General features: G+C 40.1%; 1 protein-coding gene and 1 long non-coding RNA gene across 4 annotated transcripts in view; one reads left to right on the top strand and one right to left on the bottom strand.

Annotated features, from left to right (window-relative positions):
- Nucleotides 1-3,577: 3,577 nt before the first annotated feature.
- LOC133488829 (uncharacterized) lies at nucleotides 3,578-16,108 on the bottom strand. Of its 3 annotated transcripts, XR_009791753.1 has the most exons (6): nucleotides 15,978-16,108; nucleotides 15,467-15,526; nucleotides 9,049-9,284; nucleotides 7,541-7,645; nucleotides 7,173-7,261; nucleotides 3,578-4,379 (listed from the first exon to the last, which is right to left on the bottom strand). It is a non-coding gene; the product is annotated as an uncharacterized LOC133488829 (long non-coding RNA). The 3 variants fall into 3 exon arrangements; XR_009791751.1 differs by lacking the exon at nucleotides 15,978-16,108 and having other exon boundaries at nucleotides 15,467-15,776; XR_009791752.1 differs by lacking the exon at nucleotides 15,978-16,108 and having other exon boundaries at nucleotides 7,541-7,614; nucleotides 15,467-15,776.
- The window catches only part of col15a1b (collagen, type XV, alpha 1b), a 39,057-nt gene continuing 29,826 nt past the window's right edge, over nucleotides 7,213-16,443 (top strand). Inside the window, exons 1-2 of the mRNA XM_061797218.1 lie at nucleotides 7,213-7,366; nucleotides 7,557-7,621. Of these exons, the coding sequence (XP_061653202.1) occupies nucleotides 7,356-7,366; nucleotides 7,557-7,621 (76 nt within the window). The 5' untranslated portion in view covers nucleotides 7,213-7,355. The remainder of the gene's footprint in view (nucleotides 7,367-7,556; nucleotides 7,622-16,443) is intronic.

Below are 16,443 nucleotides of genomic sequence, written 5' to 3'. Positions count from 1 at the left end.
CTATTCTGCAGATCACTGTATTAACCATTTCATAATTATGTAATACCCTTGATTTTATGAGCTTTTTAAATCTATTAATGGACCTGAACTCTTTTGTTTCTGTTCAAATCAGCAATGGTGCAACCGGTGGCCCGTGAGCTGCATGTGGCCTGCGCCCACAGTCTGAGAGGCCTCAAATGCTTCCTCTACCATTCCGTAGCAGTTTGAAGTTGTAATAACATTGTTCAACCACTAGATGGCAGACATAGCTGAGTAGCACTTCCACTAGGTCTTCTCCGTTAGAGAAGAAGAATGTGAAGCAGTTTACGTGTTCTAAAAATGTTAAAGGCGACCCTATGTACTTATTTTGCTTAGAGAAATCTTGCTTACCTTTGCTTTGCATACAACGGAATTGACCACAACAGTTTGGGTTTCATGTAAACAAAATTTAACCCAACAGTTAATTAAGACACACATTCAACAAACTATGGGTAACATAAACACACTTCAACGATTATGATTAACGTCGTTATTATGGGGGGGAAAAAAAAATCAGCATTGTATGGCACAATAATGCTGGGAACCAAAGAAGAGCACAACAAATAACAGCAATTGTTTTGTCCGTTAACAGGCAGTCAGCTGTAACATTTAATATTTGGATTTCACAATTTAAGTTGACAAATCTTGTCGTAAATTTGTAGAAAAGTGACTCTCAAAAATTCACATCAGTTTTTTTAAACACTGTTATTTTCCGCGTGGGCCGCTTTACAAACGGTACCCCGTATCTTTTTGCCAACTGCCACAGCACGTGATCGTTTGGTGACGCCACGGCGAACGCGCCCGCTTAAAATGGTGTTTTTGTCATGCACTTAACCCAAGTAAAATATATATACAGAAGGTTGACTTTTACATGTTAATCCCCAGAGTTCTACATAGTAGGTCAAGTATGGAACAATCATTCCATTTTATAATGTTAAAAAAAATCCATATTTGTTTTATGTAAATTTTACTTTATTTCATTTGAACTTGCTGAGAAGAGATGGAAAATCTGCCAATTCTGGTGTTTGCTGGAAAATGCCAATTGGACTTGCCTGTGAGCACATTCCCCATTTGTAGAAGTCAAGCTCTCATGCCATCCTCATGATGTCTTTTTCTGACAATTTGGCCAGAAATATGCAGACGGGTGAAGTGCTGGAGGTCAATTTGAAGGCTCTAGTAGTGCTTCTATTCTTTCACAAAGAAAAGGATAACTGTCCTGCTGCTGGGTTGTTTCGCTCTAATGGTCCCCAGAAACGCTCTTGTACTGGCCTGACCTCTGGTGACTCTCTGCTAGGAGACGTATTGTTTGTAGTAAAGCTATTATTAGTAGATAATGGAATGAAAAGCTGCGCTACCTGCAGATATGCCTCACGCTACCACTAACGGCTGGAAAATTGCAAAATTAGCCAAGTATCCGACAAGAAGGATGAGGAGAGGACATGGAACGCCATTGAATTTACGGTAATTATAAACCTTCACACAAATGCTACAACACATACGAAAGTAGCGTACTGAATTACAAGCGGGGCTTGACAAAAACCGCCAAATGCTGTTGAATTTCAGCAGTGGTTGGTTAAATTATCAGTCCAGTCTGCTTTTTTTTTATCATTTAGTGTTCGTTTTGCGTCGTATAAACCCGTTTTGAACTGTTTACAGGCATTTTGGCCATGACATTCTTCGGCGGAGCGTATCGGCGCATTTTTTGTTTACGATGCTACAACGGTGAAGAGCGTTGCCCCAACATGGAGCAGCAGCCACTCAGCAAGCAATGCGACCCAGAGCAGATATGGAGAAGGACAGAAGCTGGCGATAAAGTTAAATAAAGTCAAATGAGAGAGAGGACTAAATGATTTCTGTATGCATGCTACCAATGGACAAACTATTCAGCTGTTAAACATTGCCGTTATTTGTTTACATACAAAGTCAGTTTGTAGCAAATGTGTGTTCTTGGCGTCCTCATACTGGTTGTTGCTCCTCTCTCTCATCTACTAACAGCTTCACACAGCATGACGACTGTGCAACAAGGAGGGAATTAACTCACCTCCTATATGCTAAATGTCAATTTAAAAGGAAATATTTTATTTTTTTGATTGATTAAATAATATTTTTATTTATTTATGTTTTATTTACAGCACTTTTTCTTACAGCTGCGGTTGCGAAAGTGCTCTAGGAATGCATTTGAGTATGTTTTTAGAAAAATGATTATGAGTATAAGCGACATGATGTGGGCATGACTCCATGGCTACAGGTTGTGTAATATATAAACGTAATTGAGGGTCGAGTTGTTCATCAACAATTCATGTTAATTTCCTAAACCTGCGACCGCACTAAGGACATTCATGTCATGAAATGTGAAAGTAAAACTAGCTACTGACACAATAATTTTAGGAACCAAGAAGAATTGTTTCTTATTCATACTGTATCGTACATGCACGCCGCAGCTTTGAGGCGTCACAGAGACTCGCGACCACCTGAGAACTCCCACTCCTCCACGCTGCCCTGCTGGGAGACGGCGACTAGGACATTGCTCGGTGTACGTCAAGTGGACCTTAACCTAACTTAACCGTCAAATCTTGATTCCTGTCTTCAAAAGACCCCTTCCCGGACCAAATGGTTGTGGAAGACTATGTGGTAAATATCCACCGATGCGAGTGAGGCTCCACCCACTGGCGTTGAGAAAAACTCCAAGCGCCAGAACTTGTGGACGTGCCTTTGATGTTTGTTAACAGAAGATAAATTGTCCATTTTTTATACCTTGTAAACTCTGTAGAAATATTCCAAACGTATGCCTTGGTGTCTGTGTCCCCATTCTCACTTTGACAGCTCCTCTGCATGATTTTGAAAGCGGTTCATAATTTGAAATCAAACAGTACGAAATGTTGTATTGAACAGTAAGCAACCCATCTGTCACGAGCAAAGTTTAAACAATGATTCTAGGCATGAGAGTACAAAGTTGGGAGTGCTTGAGATTAATATTTAAAAAAAGAAAAAAAATTACTCAAATTTGCAGACAAGATTCAGGCTGGTGGGGGTGGTCTTCTCCAAGTCGGCACTCCCTCTTCCTACGCCCCGCCCCTGGGATATTTAACTCTAAACTGACACCTTTCTCAGAGTTGGGTTGAACCTGGGTTGAGTTGAGTTGAGGCTTCTTTTTCCTTCTCCTCGTACCTGTGCTGGCAGCTGGCCAGCTGGGTGACCTCCGGCCACCCCTCCCCCTTCTTTGGTTCCCTTTTTGTCCTCGGGCACCTCCGAGTGCCACCACGTGCGCGAACGCCCGCCGCAACCAAGCTGGCGGCGTTTTCGGTCGAAGAAGGAAACACATAAATAGCAATCAGTCTCAAGAACCCCACGACTCTTGCATGATACCACAATACCAGCAGCACAGTGAGTGTAAGTAAACAGGGTTTGCAGCTGAACATCCCAAAGAAGGAGCTTCAAGTGTTGATGCCCGGTAGGAACCTCTAATGCATGACATACTTGCATCGGTTCCCACATAGAGACAAAAGGCAGGAAAAGGCCAAACAGGAAGTGTATATACAAAGGAAATGGATCTAAATAATGGTTGGATATTGTAAGGGCAACAAGATGCTTTTTTTCAACGTTGATTCCCCTTCCTGTTTCTTCGATGCCCAGTGTTTTGTATTGAATAAATGATGAGCTTCTTGATAGTTCTAACTTTCTAACATTCTTGGATAAGTCACTGATAATCATTGTCATTTCTTACCTAACAGGCCCGTGCAATCACTGTTTCCCAAAATCAATTATTCCCCCAAATCCTCCATGTCTGTCCAGGGAAAGTTGGCTGTCTATGAATGGCTTCTCGTTAGTGCCACACATTGGTTTGCTGGGTCAGCATGCACAGAAGATGGGGGGAAAAAAATACATGACAGTAAAAGTGCGGTGGAATTATCAACTATGATATAAATGAACGACTGCCGCATTTTGACTCCAAAGTATTATCTCGGCTCAGCTCAGGTCTACTCAGTTCCTCTTGACTTGGCTTTGGACGGTCATGTTTCCACTTCAAAATAGCACCGGAGGAATCTGGGAAAACCAAGCTGCAAGGAAATAATCAGTTAAACCGAGACATGCTAATTAACAACCACAGTGAAGAAGAAGGTATGAAGACACATTTGAGATACTTATATGAGAGGAGACTGGTGGCAATAAGAAAATGGACCACTGCAACAAAATAGAAATGCTGCAACATCAAGAGAGAAACCAGGTTTGCTGACATGAGCGTGTTTATTTGAAGCGTAAGTAAAAGCCGTGCATACTGAGACAGCGATGACGATTCTGCTCATTCAATGAGTAACCAGCAGTGGTTTGCATCACCCCTGTCAATCGCTTGGCATATTTACCTGTGCATATAATGGAAAAAGTACTATTACATGTCAGTAATATGCCAGTTACTCTTCCTCCTTCCCTGCCCTATTCATTTGGTGCGTGTTTTGCAGTTCAACTCAGTTTTGAAAAGGCATTCAGGAGCCTAAACGTCCAGGAGTGTCAAGATAGCGGCGAGAATAGCAAATGTCCAAATACTTTTGAGACACTGAAAACGGACATATGCAACTCAAAATGTCTGTCATTTCTGAATTGTGAATGCCTCACTTTTGTGAAACCTTTCAAATCCATTGTGGTGGTGTGTGATCATAACATCTGTCACTAGCTACATCCTTCTTGAATTATATAATGTTATACTTCTTTAAGATAATTATTGACACTCAGTCGTCTTCAGCGTACTATTTTGTGGTCAGGTTATTGACGCTCAGAGAAAGGGAATAATTCCCCAGCATACCGAGCTGGAGGGGGGTTTTCTACCTTTGGCTAAGTAGCATTTTCCTTTATCTGACAGCTCCGTCTAGGAGACGAGCTCAAGAGGTCAAACAAAAGTGAGCTCCCTGGTGAGGGAATGTTTTCCACAAAGAGGAAGAGAGCCTGAGGATGAGGAAATGGAGGGCACATTTTATTTTCTCCAGGGCCATTATCATTCCTGCTTCTGCTAATAATGGGGTGTTAACATCACAGCACGGGCATTCTCCGAGCGACGCCCTCTGAACTTGTTGAGCGCTTTGGCTTTATCTGACACAATTTTTTCAATTCATCAAGACGTGGACAAGTTTTTGGGATCACATAGTTTTCTTGCATTTGTTAATCTGGTAACCACCTGAGCAATGAACAAGTATTTTGTGTTATATAATTTACTTAGTTTATCCTACAATCAAAGACCTACGATATGTTTTATTTGGAATTCTACCAAAACATTTTTAGGAAATAAAAACCTTTTGATGGCTCTACACACTACACACAGAACCAGAGCACAGACATGCAGGCATGCAAGAAGAGATGTCAGTGATAGTTGAGTTTCAGGTGGTTCTGGAGCCTTGCTCAAGGGCACCTTGACAGCAGTCAGGAATCGAAACGAGGATCTCTCCAAAAACCTCTTTGGCGTTCAAAGTACCTTCATGCATGATGTCGTGTGAGCTTGTAGCAAGTCACGTGAGATGTCACCATACAACCTCAGTTCATTTAGTACATGTTTTTCTTACACTTTATTTGTGACACTTGCTTCAAAAGAAAGACCAGACTCAGCAAAGGGGGTGTTTAAAAAAAAAAAAGAATACACACAAGATGCATGAAGTAGGGAGAGTCACAGCCAAAGCAATAAGACTCCCAACAATGTCACTGATCAATATTAGGGCCGTTGTAACATTTGACAATAGACTTTAAGAGCTAAAGTTGGACCGAACAAACAAGTGGTTATTTTAGCACAGCGGGTCTGGGTTAGGGGGTTTGACCCTGCGTGCTGGGTTGGGGCTGTCTTCTCCAAAATAGGTTGAACCCGACCTTGCCGTTGGGTCGAATGCGACCTTGCCGTTGGGTCGAATGCGACCTTGCCGTTTGGTCAAATGCGACCCTGCCGTTGGGTCGAATGTGATCTTGCCGTTGGACTGGTCAAATGTGAAACAAAAAGCGGTCTAAAACACAATAATAACAAATAATGTATTAATCCCTCTGTTCTTTGGCCCCATGTTGATGTTGCTGCATCATATATAACCAGCCCAAACTGTTTGTTCTGGAAAAGTATTTTATAGTTAGCGTTACTAACATCCAATCATCCAACCATCCATCTTCTGAACCACTTATCCTCACTTGTGTCGCGAGGGTGCTGGACTTTGGGCGAGAGGTGGGGTACACCCTGAATTGGTTGCCAGCCATTTGCGTTGAACTTTTCCACAAATAATAAATGTACATATTATCTTAGATGAATGTAAAGGCTAGAGTAACTACACTTTTGTACTTACTGTTCCGCTTCACCATATAGGAAGCGGTCAGCATGTGGCTCCAAGTCGCAATTGAATAAAATAAGTGCAATCAAACAAAAATCGCGACTTCAAGAAGGCGGGTCTTCTCAAACCAATAGTGGTGTACCTGTAACCCAATGTCGTTGATCAGTCTCAGAACCATCAGCTTATAGCAATAGCTGGGTTGTGAAATCAATGCATTCCAAGTTTGACCCATCAGTTTTTAGTGTGTACTGTAGTTCAGTCAGGTTGAAGGATTGGCTCAGTGAATAGAGTGGTCCTCTCCCAACCCTAAAGTGGTGTTTTTTTTTCTCTCTGTGCTGCTGTGACCATGCAAGTAGAAAGGCCAACGTGGGGGGGAAAAAATTGGCTTAATGTGCCTATATTGTTGTTGTTGCAATATTAACATAGTATTGGTTGTAATAACAACTAAATGTACTGTATGCATGTCAAAATGAGTTGACAATTTGGACTCCAGTGTAAATATCCAGGAAAAATACAAACCCAAATTAAAGTAGCACAAAATCCCTGAGTTTGACATTTGGAGTTTTGCGAGGATCTGAAGGCAGATGGAGGCCCTCTTGGTTAAACGGGCTATCTGGATCGTAACTAATGTCATATTTGCTCACAGATGTATCCACCATTGAGCCAATTATTGTCATTAACTTCAATTAAGTTGTAACATTGCTCAAATGGAACCAGGACAAATGTGACGGACTCAAGTTAAAGGTGAGAAGTTGTTTTACAAAGGCATCGTACTATCAAATCAATACAAGAAAACTGACTCATGCAGTAACCTAGTGAGGGGTGGGGGGCTCATTTGAGTGGGTTCAGGGTGGGGTTTCTCACCAAGGGAATCACATTTCCCAGCTCTGTGGGCCTGAAGACTCGGCTCAGAACTGAGAGAGCTTTTGTACTGCAGAGAGGGCGAGAGCGAGCTGTGAGACAGGGGGAGCACAAATTTAGCCAGAATTTCATCGCACACATGCACTTGGATTTGTCTCGTGGATTTGTAAATCCTTTCCTTCCAAAATGCTGAGAGGGTAAGACATTTACAACTTTGCTTCCAAAGACCCTCAGTCATACATCTGTGTACCTTTAAGAAGCTCTAAACTCAAACAAACCTTTCTCACATTTTGGAGCTATCTTGTTTAACACATTTAAAGCTTTTCATTCAAAAATAAAATATTAAAGTGAAACAAAATAGAGCTAATGACCTACGATTCTCCTCAGGTGGCCTCTAGTTGTGCATCTCGTCCTTCTGTGGTGTGGTACTGCTGCGTCAGAGGTTCTGGAAGGTAATGTCCATGCTGCTTCTGATGCTGTCAATTCATATACCTCTTGAGAATGCGATTATTAAAGCCCATAATTATAAAGACAGGTAGCACCTTACAAAATTTAAATCCGTTGTGTGCTTGCCCAGACGCACAGTACATTATCCTCTGACTTTCATTTTCATAAACGCAGCAAGTGTTCTGAATTCTCATTTTAAGTTCAACTGCAAAAACATTGTCTCCTACACACTCTTTAGACAGAGGTATCTTAGTAATTAATTTATCAGCAGTTGGGCTGGAAACATTATTACCCCCTTAATCTTAATTCTGCATTTTACCAAAACATTTAGGGCAAATCCATGTTTTTGACTTTGTAGAAACAATTTGAGGAAGACTCGCAACTGTTCCAGCATGACTGTGTACCAGTGCAGAAAATAAATATGAGTTTGGTGTGGAAGAATTGACGTGCCCTGAGCTCAAGTAGAAAAATTACAACAGAGATTGTGAGCCATCAGGTCATCTCTCATGTGACCTCTTACCTCACGAATGTTCTTCTGGGTGAAGGGACAACAATTCCCCCAGGCACACGTTGAAATATTGGGGAGAATCTTTCTCTCGGAGGGAGTGGAGGGTTAATAGCAGCAAATGGGGCGGGTCAAATATATTTTATTCCATCTTACGTTTCTCATTTGCCAAGTGTCCAAATACTTACTCACTTATTTACTCCAGTCTGCAGTTACACTTATTTTTTTCAAAGCGCCTCTAAACCAGAGGTGGGCAAAGTATGGCCCATTGTGGCTCACTGAGCGTTTACATTATCAGGAGTAATATTGATTAGGTTAATTGTGTTTCGTTTTTTTTTATGCAAGATTGTGTTTACTCATTTTTTTATTTTTGCATTGATGTATCTCAATAAACATTTTGTTCCTTGATTTATTGTAATGAAAATAAAACTATAAGAATCTATAAGAATGAATATATTTTTTTTTAAAGTAATAGTTGTTTAAATCTCCAATAGTTGGAGCCACGCTACTATGACAACAAACAGCCACTACGACAAAATATACATTTAGGGTATAAAAATACGGCTAGTCATTTAGCAAAGAAAGGTTATTAGTGCTGACACAATGAGAATTGTGCAAATGATGCAGAGTCCTCAAGCAACATAAAGTGACTAATAGTGCGATAATCTGGACCGCTGACAATTGTGCAAATGGTGCAGAGAGTTCTCAAGCATGTAGTAGCCAGTAGTAATCAACAATAGATATGCAAATAATGCAGTGAATGCAGTAATAATGTAGTAGTGTCTTAACAGCGATGTGCAAAATTGGCGGCATGTCACAATGGCATTGTATTGCAACTGTTTAAGAAGTTAATGGCAAGGGGGAAGAAGAGGAAGAACCTTTTGGAATTTCTGCTGGTTTTAGTTTGCATTCTTTGATAGCGCCTACCTGAGGGAAGTAGCTGGAAAAGGTGGTGACCAGGATGTGGAGGGACTGTGGAAGTTCTCAAGAGTGGGGAGCGGGATACTTTTCCCAGCAGTCGTCACTGTCTGTTGCGGTCTGAACCGGGTCGCCGATTCATATCTCCGCCCGAGTGTATGTCGTTGTTGTGTTTGCCACGCTTCCATCAGACTGGCCCAGGGCAGCTGTGGCTACACAAGTGGCTTACCACCACCAGGGTGTGACTGTGGAGTGAATGCATAATGCATGCAATTGGAAAGCATCTTTGAGTATCATGAAAAGTGCTATATTAGTCTAATACATTATTATTATTATTATTATTATTATTATTATTATTACATACATGCTTAATTTCAATTAATAACAACAATCAAAACATGAATCATTATGTCATTGTTAAAATGAGCAATTTTATATAATATACAAAAAATACTAAAAATATAAATAATGTGGTAAATAATAATAATAATGTAGTACATAATAATATACTATATATTAGTTAGATAAACCATTTTAGTTTTTTTAATATAAATTTATTATATCTAAGTAAATTAATTTTAAACAATATTATGGAAGACATGACAATACGTTTTTTATTTACATTAAGTATTTTGCATACACATTAACTAACACATTTTAACTTTATTGACCTTGCTCATCGGCCCATTTTATAAATGAAAGGTGACCCTAAAGCGCAAACGTTGACCCAGCCCTGCTTGAAACAGATCTTTAAGTCGTGTTTAAAATACAACAAACTAAGATTTTAAAAAAGTCCATTCCAACGCTCCTTATTTCCTCCAAATTAACATTAATTTGCAGTGATTATTGACAGCAACATCACAGACCCTAAACTACGTTAGCAAACACATAACATAGTCCCATTCCCTTTTCCTTTTCCATTTTTACACTTCTGTTGCTGGGATGTTGATTGAGCTACCTCTTGCTGCTACCTCTTACAAAACTCGGTGGGAACGATTGTTTGTTCGGCAGCAGGGCAAGTTCCCCTTTTTAATGCATGCATGGGAATGCATGTGTATCTCCATGCTGGTGGCAGACAAGCCAAACGCTGCAGCAAGGTGAGAAATACGCTGTTCTGGCTGCTTCATGGTAATAGCGTGCATGTGTGCGTGCGGTAGTAATGGGAGGTGCAATGTTAATGTGCGTGGATGTGTGATTTTTGGCAAGTGATGACAAAAATGACTTTCCATTTCAAAATCTTTGTGCATGATGTGCATGCTTTTTTTTAAATTCTCCACACACTAAACAGCTCACTAAACTGACTGCCAGGATCAGAAGAACCACATTGTAACTGCCAGAAACTCGTGCTATTAGCAGCGTTGTCACTTGACCGATTAGTTGATTTCAAAAGTAACTACCGTTAAGTTAAGTTAAGTTAGTTACATTAACCTCTCTGTATCACGAATGCAAGTGTTGTTCTCCTTGTAAATAGAGGTTGTCCGACATATAGACTAAAGTAAATACATTCAAACGGTATGTTGAAAATGAAATGAATAATAAAATCATGCAACCAGAAAGAAATATTCTGGTTACTTACTTGTCTGGAATGTTTGCATTTTTTATAGGTACAGATGAGCAGTTTAGCATCTGGTTAAAGTTCTCAGAAACTAAACTGCTAATTTAAGTAATATAAGGAAGGAATTAAACTCAAGGTACCAATGTTTAAAATGTAACGTGGTTTTGTGTCTACACACAACAGGCCTGCTCTGACAATATAATGCGTGCAGAATGTAAACAATAGCACTTCACAATATTGCATTGCATTTCTTCACCATTGTAAGCCGTAACCACAATAGTAACCTCATTGACAAATGAAATCTCAACACTGCATTATTTCTGTAAATGGAAAATCATTGTAAAGTTGAAGGTAACTGTAAAATGCACAGGAACATTTGTTCTCTGGCTTGTAGGCCCATCCCTCAGGGCCAGTGAGCCAGATCTTGGGTCAGCCCCCTATAAGTCGATTGATTTATATGGGCGATTTCTAATCAACTGCTATTATGCGCCTTCAGACACTCTTTCATTCAAAAATGCTGTCCAACCGCTTCAACTGTTGTTCCAAAATCTGAAATTACAACTGCTTTTCCTACCTCCTACCTGGTGAGCACGGTACCTAGCGGTTTGCATGTTTGCCTCACAGTTCTGAGGTTTGTGGTTCGAATCTGAGCTCTGTGTGAGTATTCTCCAGGTACTACGACGGTACGAAATCACGCATGACTTTTGCATACGCGAGTTGTCTTCCTTCGTGCATCCATAGTCTGCTTTTCAACCAGTTTCCACCCATGACATTATTTGTCGCCAGCTCCGTTAAGCATTGAGCGAGACACAAACTTGATGTGCGACCACGGCATGGTCACACACGAAACTAGAGCGGCTCCGCCTGGATGTCGTCGGTTTATTAGGATTGGACTGACTCAGGGCAGCGTGTGGAATGTGTTCATTGTGCAAAAGTGACTTGGATTGGAAAATGGTTTGGCACAATGGAACTACTGTAAAAGGTAATGGTGTAACAGTCAACACTTTTGCATTTTATGGGAATGAATATCATTAACTGGAAACTTTAATGCCAAAAGAAAAAAAATGGTGTTTTCCATGAATCGTAGTTCCACCGTTGTGTTAAGGATAATGAGGAGTCAAAAAAATTCAGAAGTTAAACAAACTCAAAAGGGTTTTGGTTGATGAATGTTGTTCATTCAGTCTACTGTACATAAGTGAGTGGCTGCTGATGTTTGTATCTTCATTTCCATGGTTACTTTTGAAAGGTTAACCATGAATCATCATCATTGTGTATGTTACACAAGCTATGCTTTGGGGCAGAAAGACTACAAAGGACGTCTGTCTACTAATTGAAGGACTCCATGTAACTTCATATAGTTGCAAAAAACCTTGAAGCGTTTATTTAGATTACCATCAGCATTATATTTATTGTATGACTGCTTCATATTTTTTCTTTTTTTGGGGGGGAGTAAAATAGATTTATGGGATTAAAGGTAGTCCAATACTGTAAATAACATGAATCTATAATAATACTTTAGTTGTTGAGTTGTGCCCAAATCAAATCTAAACACTTGAAATAGTGATCTATTGTGATCGGCACGTTGAGTCAAGAGCAGTGATAATGCTCCACTCGAGCATCGATCGCTGCGATTACGCATCGTTAGCTTCCCCATCGCCCTCTTCCTCGCAGAGACGTCTGCGTCCAGGCTGTCATTGCGCCACATTTAAAGGGATTGAGAGGACCTGCTTTGATTGGCAGCGAGTGAAATCAGCTGTTAACGCACCCCGGATCCGCCGCACTGGTCTATGAAATTGCCAACACTGGTCTAACCTGCCCCTGGCACACAATTGCGCCGCCCACCATACTGGATTGACACTAGTCATGCAAATAGGGCCTGTTATGTATAATGTTACCATGAAATATATACATTCCATCAAAACATGTTTTGTCCTCTAAAAGTAGTTGTATTTTTTTATCGAACAATGAAACCTTCAACCCACAAGAGGTTACAAATGTGCAAATTCAGTGATATTAGAAGTTAGTAAAAAGAGGAATGAGATCCAACAGAACATTAGAGTAAGTGACGATACATGTATTATTTTGAATTAATTTCTGATTGCAATTAAACGTTATCATTGTGAATAAACATAATAGTCACGTTAGACCAAATGCATTAGCTGGTAAAACACAGCCAAACAAAACGGTTTAACATTTAATCTCTCCTTGTCACACTGGTTTGGTTTTCAGCCCCTCTATTGACTGTCAAACCATTTAAATAACTAACTAACTAACTTTGGGTCTATCTTGGCCATCATGTTTATTTATTCTTTTACATTCACTTACAGTAAATGTGCACCCTTCAGTATCGGGACTGCAAAACTGTGGGCCAAAAGTGCAGAAAGGCTTGTTGACAGATACATTTTCAGAAATGGGCAGTTAACAAAAGACATAATTATAATTCGGTTTGTTTGTGCACATTGGTTCATCTGTTTCTGGGCAGATGCGCGTCATGGTTTAGTTAAAAAGAAAAATTGAGGAGGAGAAAAGTCCTTCACCCACTCGACAAATCAATATCATCAGTAGCAGACTCTCTACAACTCAACTCTTTGCATTATAATATTGACAATTTCGTTGACAGCCTTGCAGTCGTAACAATAGGCAGACACAAACCAAATGAAATGGCCACAACAGATCAGCATTTACTAAGCGACCCATGACTGTTACAACCAGCTGCTTAGCTCTCGAAGCATCAAGTGTTGTCGAGTGAGCACACTGTAGATGGTATTCTGCCAGTAACACTGTGCAGCAAATATGAGATAATATTTTCCTGTCATTTTTTTCCCTGAAGGTTGTCTTTCATTCCACACAATAAATGTCTGTCACCGAGCAAATTGCTCCAATTTCTTTAGTAGGCACATCACTGGATGACCTCTTTGTGCGCCTCAGGGGCTGAAATGCGGGTGAGAGGACGGATGGCAGGAGATTTGGGAAGTGGGATGGGGTAAAAGTCAGAGACACTTGGTGTCATGGAAACAAGCCCTCTGCAGATGGTCACCTCTGATCTCCAAAGTCCAAACAATGCATTCCTTTATCTGCAGCGTGCTGTAGGCCTTACAGTGTGGTGTTGAGAAATCGAATGTGTTCCAAGTTCATCTCAACCTCGACGACTGTCTAATATTATATTAGTATAATTGATTGTTGGTGAACTTTGTCTTTGTCTTGTGAAGCAATTGAGGCCAAATGGAGTACAAAAGTACAATGCTAACTTAAGATCAGCTATGGATACATAACAATGTTAAATTGCTAAAACAATTATTTGCAAAAAAAAATGTTTCTTGAAATAGTGAATTGAGGAAAACGAAAACGCACTTCTTGACCGCTCAAAATAAACTTTGAAAAATATTTCATTTGGGATTAATATTCCACATGGGGGGGATTGCACTGGGGTCCTTGGTTTGCAACGGAATTCCCCAATTTGCACGTAAGTCGGACCGCGTTGTACAGCAAACGCACAGTACAGTCGATATTTGTCATTAATATTCATTACGTGCGATTTATATCATCCAAATTTCACAATAAAATAGTAAACAGTAAATGTTTGTATGAAAAAAAAACAACTTCTCGCCCAAAAATATATCACGATTAAATGCAAAACAGTAAATACAGCAATAACTGTGAATGTGCCTTCTCGTGCCGTGTGACTTTCTTCAAATCGAAATGTATTTTATGTCAGGGCCAAGAAAACGAGGGAGCCCCTATATCTGCACCTTCATTCTGATTTGCTGTGCAGTTTAAGTGCAATCTTGCTAACATGCTGTAAATAAACAAGGTGACGAACAAAACGTCTTCTCCTTGGACTTGATGATGGAGACAAATAAAAAGACTGTAAATATTGATAAATAGTACTAATCAGCACTTCAGTAACAAACAAGTGCGAGAGATGCAGTAGAACCACAACTCGAGGAAAAGAGAGTTCCAAAAAACACACTCGTTAATAACAGGTTATTTGAGTTCAATAGTAATGGAAAAGTACAACAAAATGGCAAAGAGACACTGGCAAAAGTACTTCAGTCGATAATAATAATAGTAGAATTACTGATCCAACCCCAGGACTTAAATAAAAGTTAAAAAAAAAGAGAGATGTGAAATGAAATGTACGTATGCCATAAATAACAAGATGAGCAGTTTACAGTATTTCTCAATCAAAACCTTTTTGTCTGCACCCGCTTATTGAATTGTTACAAACCCCAAGCGCTTTTCACCTCGTTAGACAGCACTTGCAAACAAATTGCTACCCACCAAAACGCTGATGCACTTGCATAACGCATAATGATAAGTAAGCACAGGTAGCAAAAAGTGAAACTCAGTAAAAGGCAAATGGCTCTGGATGAACACAACCTGCACTCGGATTTCTGGCGACGTCGGTGTGGGGACAATTTTAACATTAAAAGAAAAGGTCCTGCATCGGTCTTCAGAATTGTATGCAGGGTCAAATGTTTGGGTTAATCCGCCCCTCGGGGCGGCCCGTACTTGTGATAACCTCCTTGACTCCCACGGTTCTCCTATTTTCGCCTTTCTTATTATTTTGTCTCTCTTTTAAGATCTGTGTTTGTGTCACACGGGTTTCCCGCAATTTTAAACTGCATGTTTAAAAAATTATAATGAAAAAAAAAAACATTTAAAAACATACTAAAGAGCTTAATTCCACACAATTCTTCCATCTCAAGCATCACAGGGAGAACCAATACAAATAAGTGGCATTTTCAAGTCTTTCTTTGTGAAATTAGTTAATCATAAGTCTCTGTGTACTCTTTAGTTTCGAGTAGTCCTCATTCTAGTTACCAAAATGTCATTATTTTGTATGTATTTATTCTGCTTGCCTTGTCTTACCTTTTTTTCTACAACTTTTCTATTCCTGGTTTACGTCACGCTTTATCCTCTTCACGATCCCTGCTGACATCAGACGAAAGGTCACACCAGTTAGGGGGACTTTCCAGAAGCATTCAAATTTGTTCAACAAAGCCGAAAATAGCATTTAGTCTTTATTTTCTCTTGGGTTCATATTAAGTGCCTTGTGCCAGTTTTAGTTGTAGTCATTATAGTCTCTAATTCACGCCAAGCCGTGACTGCCTTCTCCACATGATGACATATTTTCTTCTAACTCTGGACCACCTGGACGGTCCTTTCTAACCGAACACGTTCCCGAAATATGAAATGTAAAACACATCGTCGGAGGAGTGGGAGAGTGAGAGGAAGCTGGGGGAAGTGCATGAGAAAAGCAGAGTTTCAACACTGGGGTCATTGATTAGTGGCTACAGTGTGTGTGTTTGGGGGGTGCGTGTGGAAGTGTAAATGGAAAAGCGAGAGAGAGAGAGTTAGAGAAAGAGAGGTATACCATTACCTGTCCTCTCTGTTTCACCTTTGTGCCCTTCGTCCCATGTTTCTGCTTTATGCTAATGTTGAGTTATGTTTTTACTTGTTTTCCTCTTTTTCGGCAATTCAGTGTGAGCACGTCTGCCTCACAGTTCAGATGTTTGGGGTCCCAATCTCGGCTCCAGCCTTCCTGTGTAGAGTTTGCGTGCTTCCTCCCACGTGACAACAACACGCGTGTTACATGACGTTAGGCTCATCGAAGTCTCTGAATTGTCCGTCGGTCAATAGGGCAAGCGGCACACAAAATGGATAGATGGATGCTCTCCTTTATTAGGAAGTTATTTGAGCTTTATTTTATTCTTTTGTTGTTGTTGCTTTTTTTTTTTTTTTTAGCATGATCCAGTGTGCCATGAATAACATCTTACAGTCACAGAGTTGCGGTCATGTCAGAGTTTGTCCAACTGTTGTATAAATGTATAAACAGCACAATTAAG

This window comes from Phyllopteryx taeniolatus, chromosome 14, assembly GCF_024500385.1.
Source record: "Phyllopteryx taeniolatus isolate TA_2022b chromosome 14, UOR_Ptae_1.2, whole genome shotgun sequence".
NCBI lineage: Eukaryota > Metazoa > Chordata > Actinopteri > Syngnathiformes > Syngnathidae > Phyllopteryx > Phyllopteryx taeniolatus.
Note: the sequence above shows the minus strand (reverse complement) of the source record. Positions and strands in the feature narration are given on the sequence as shown.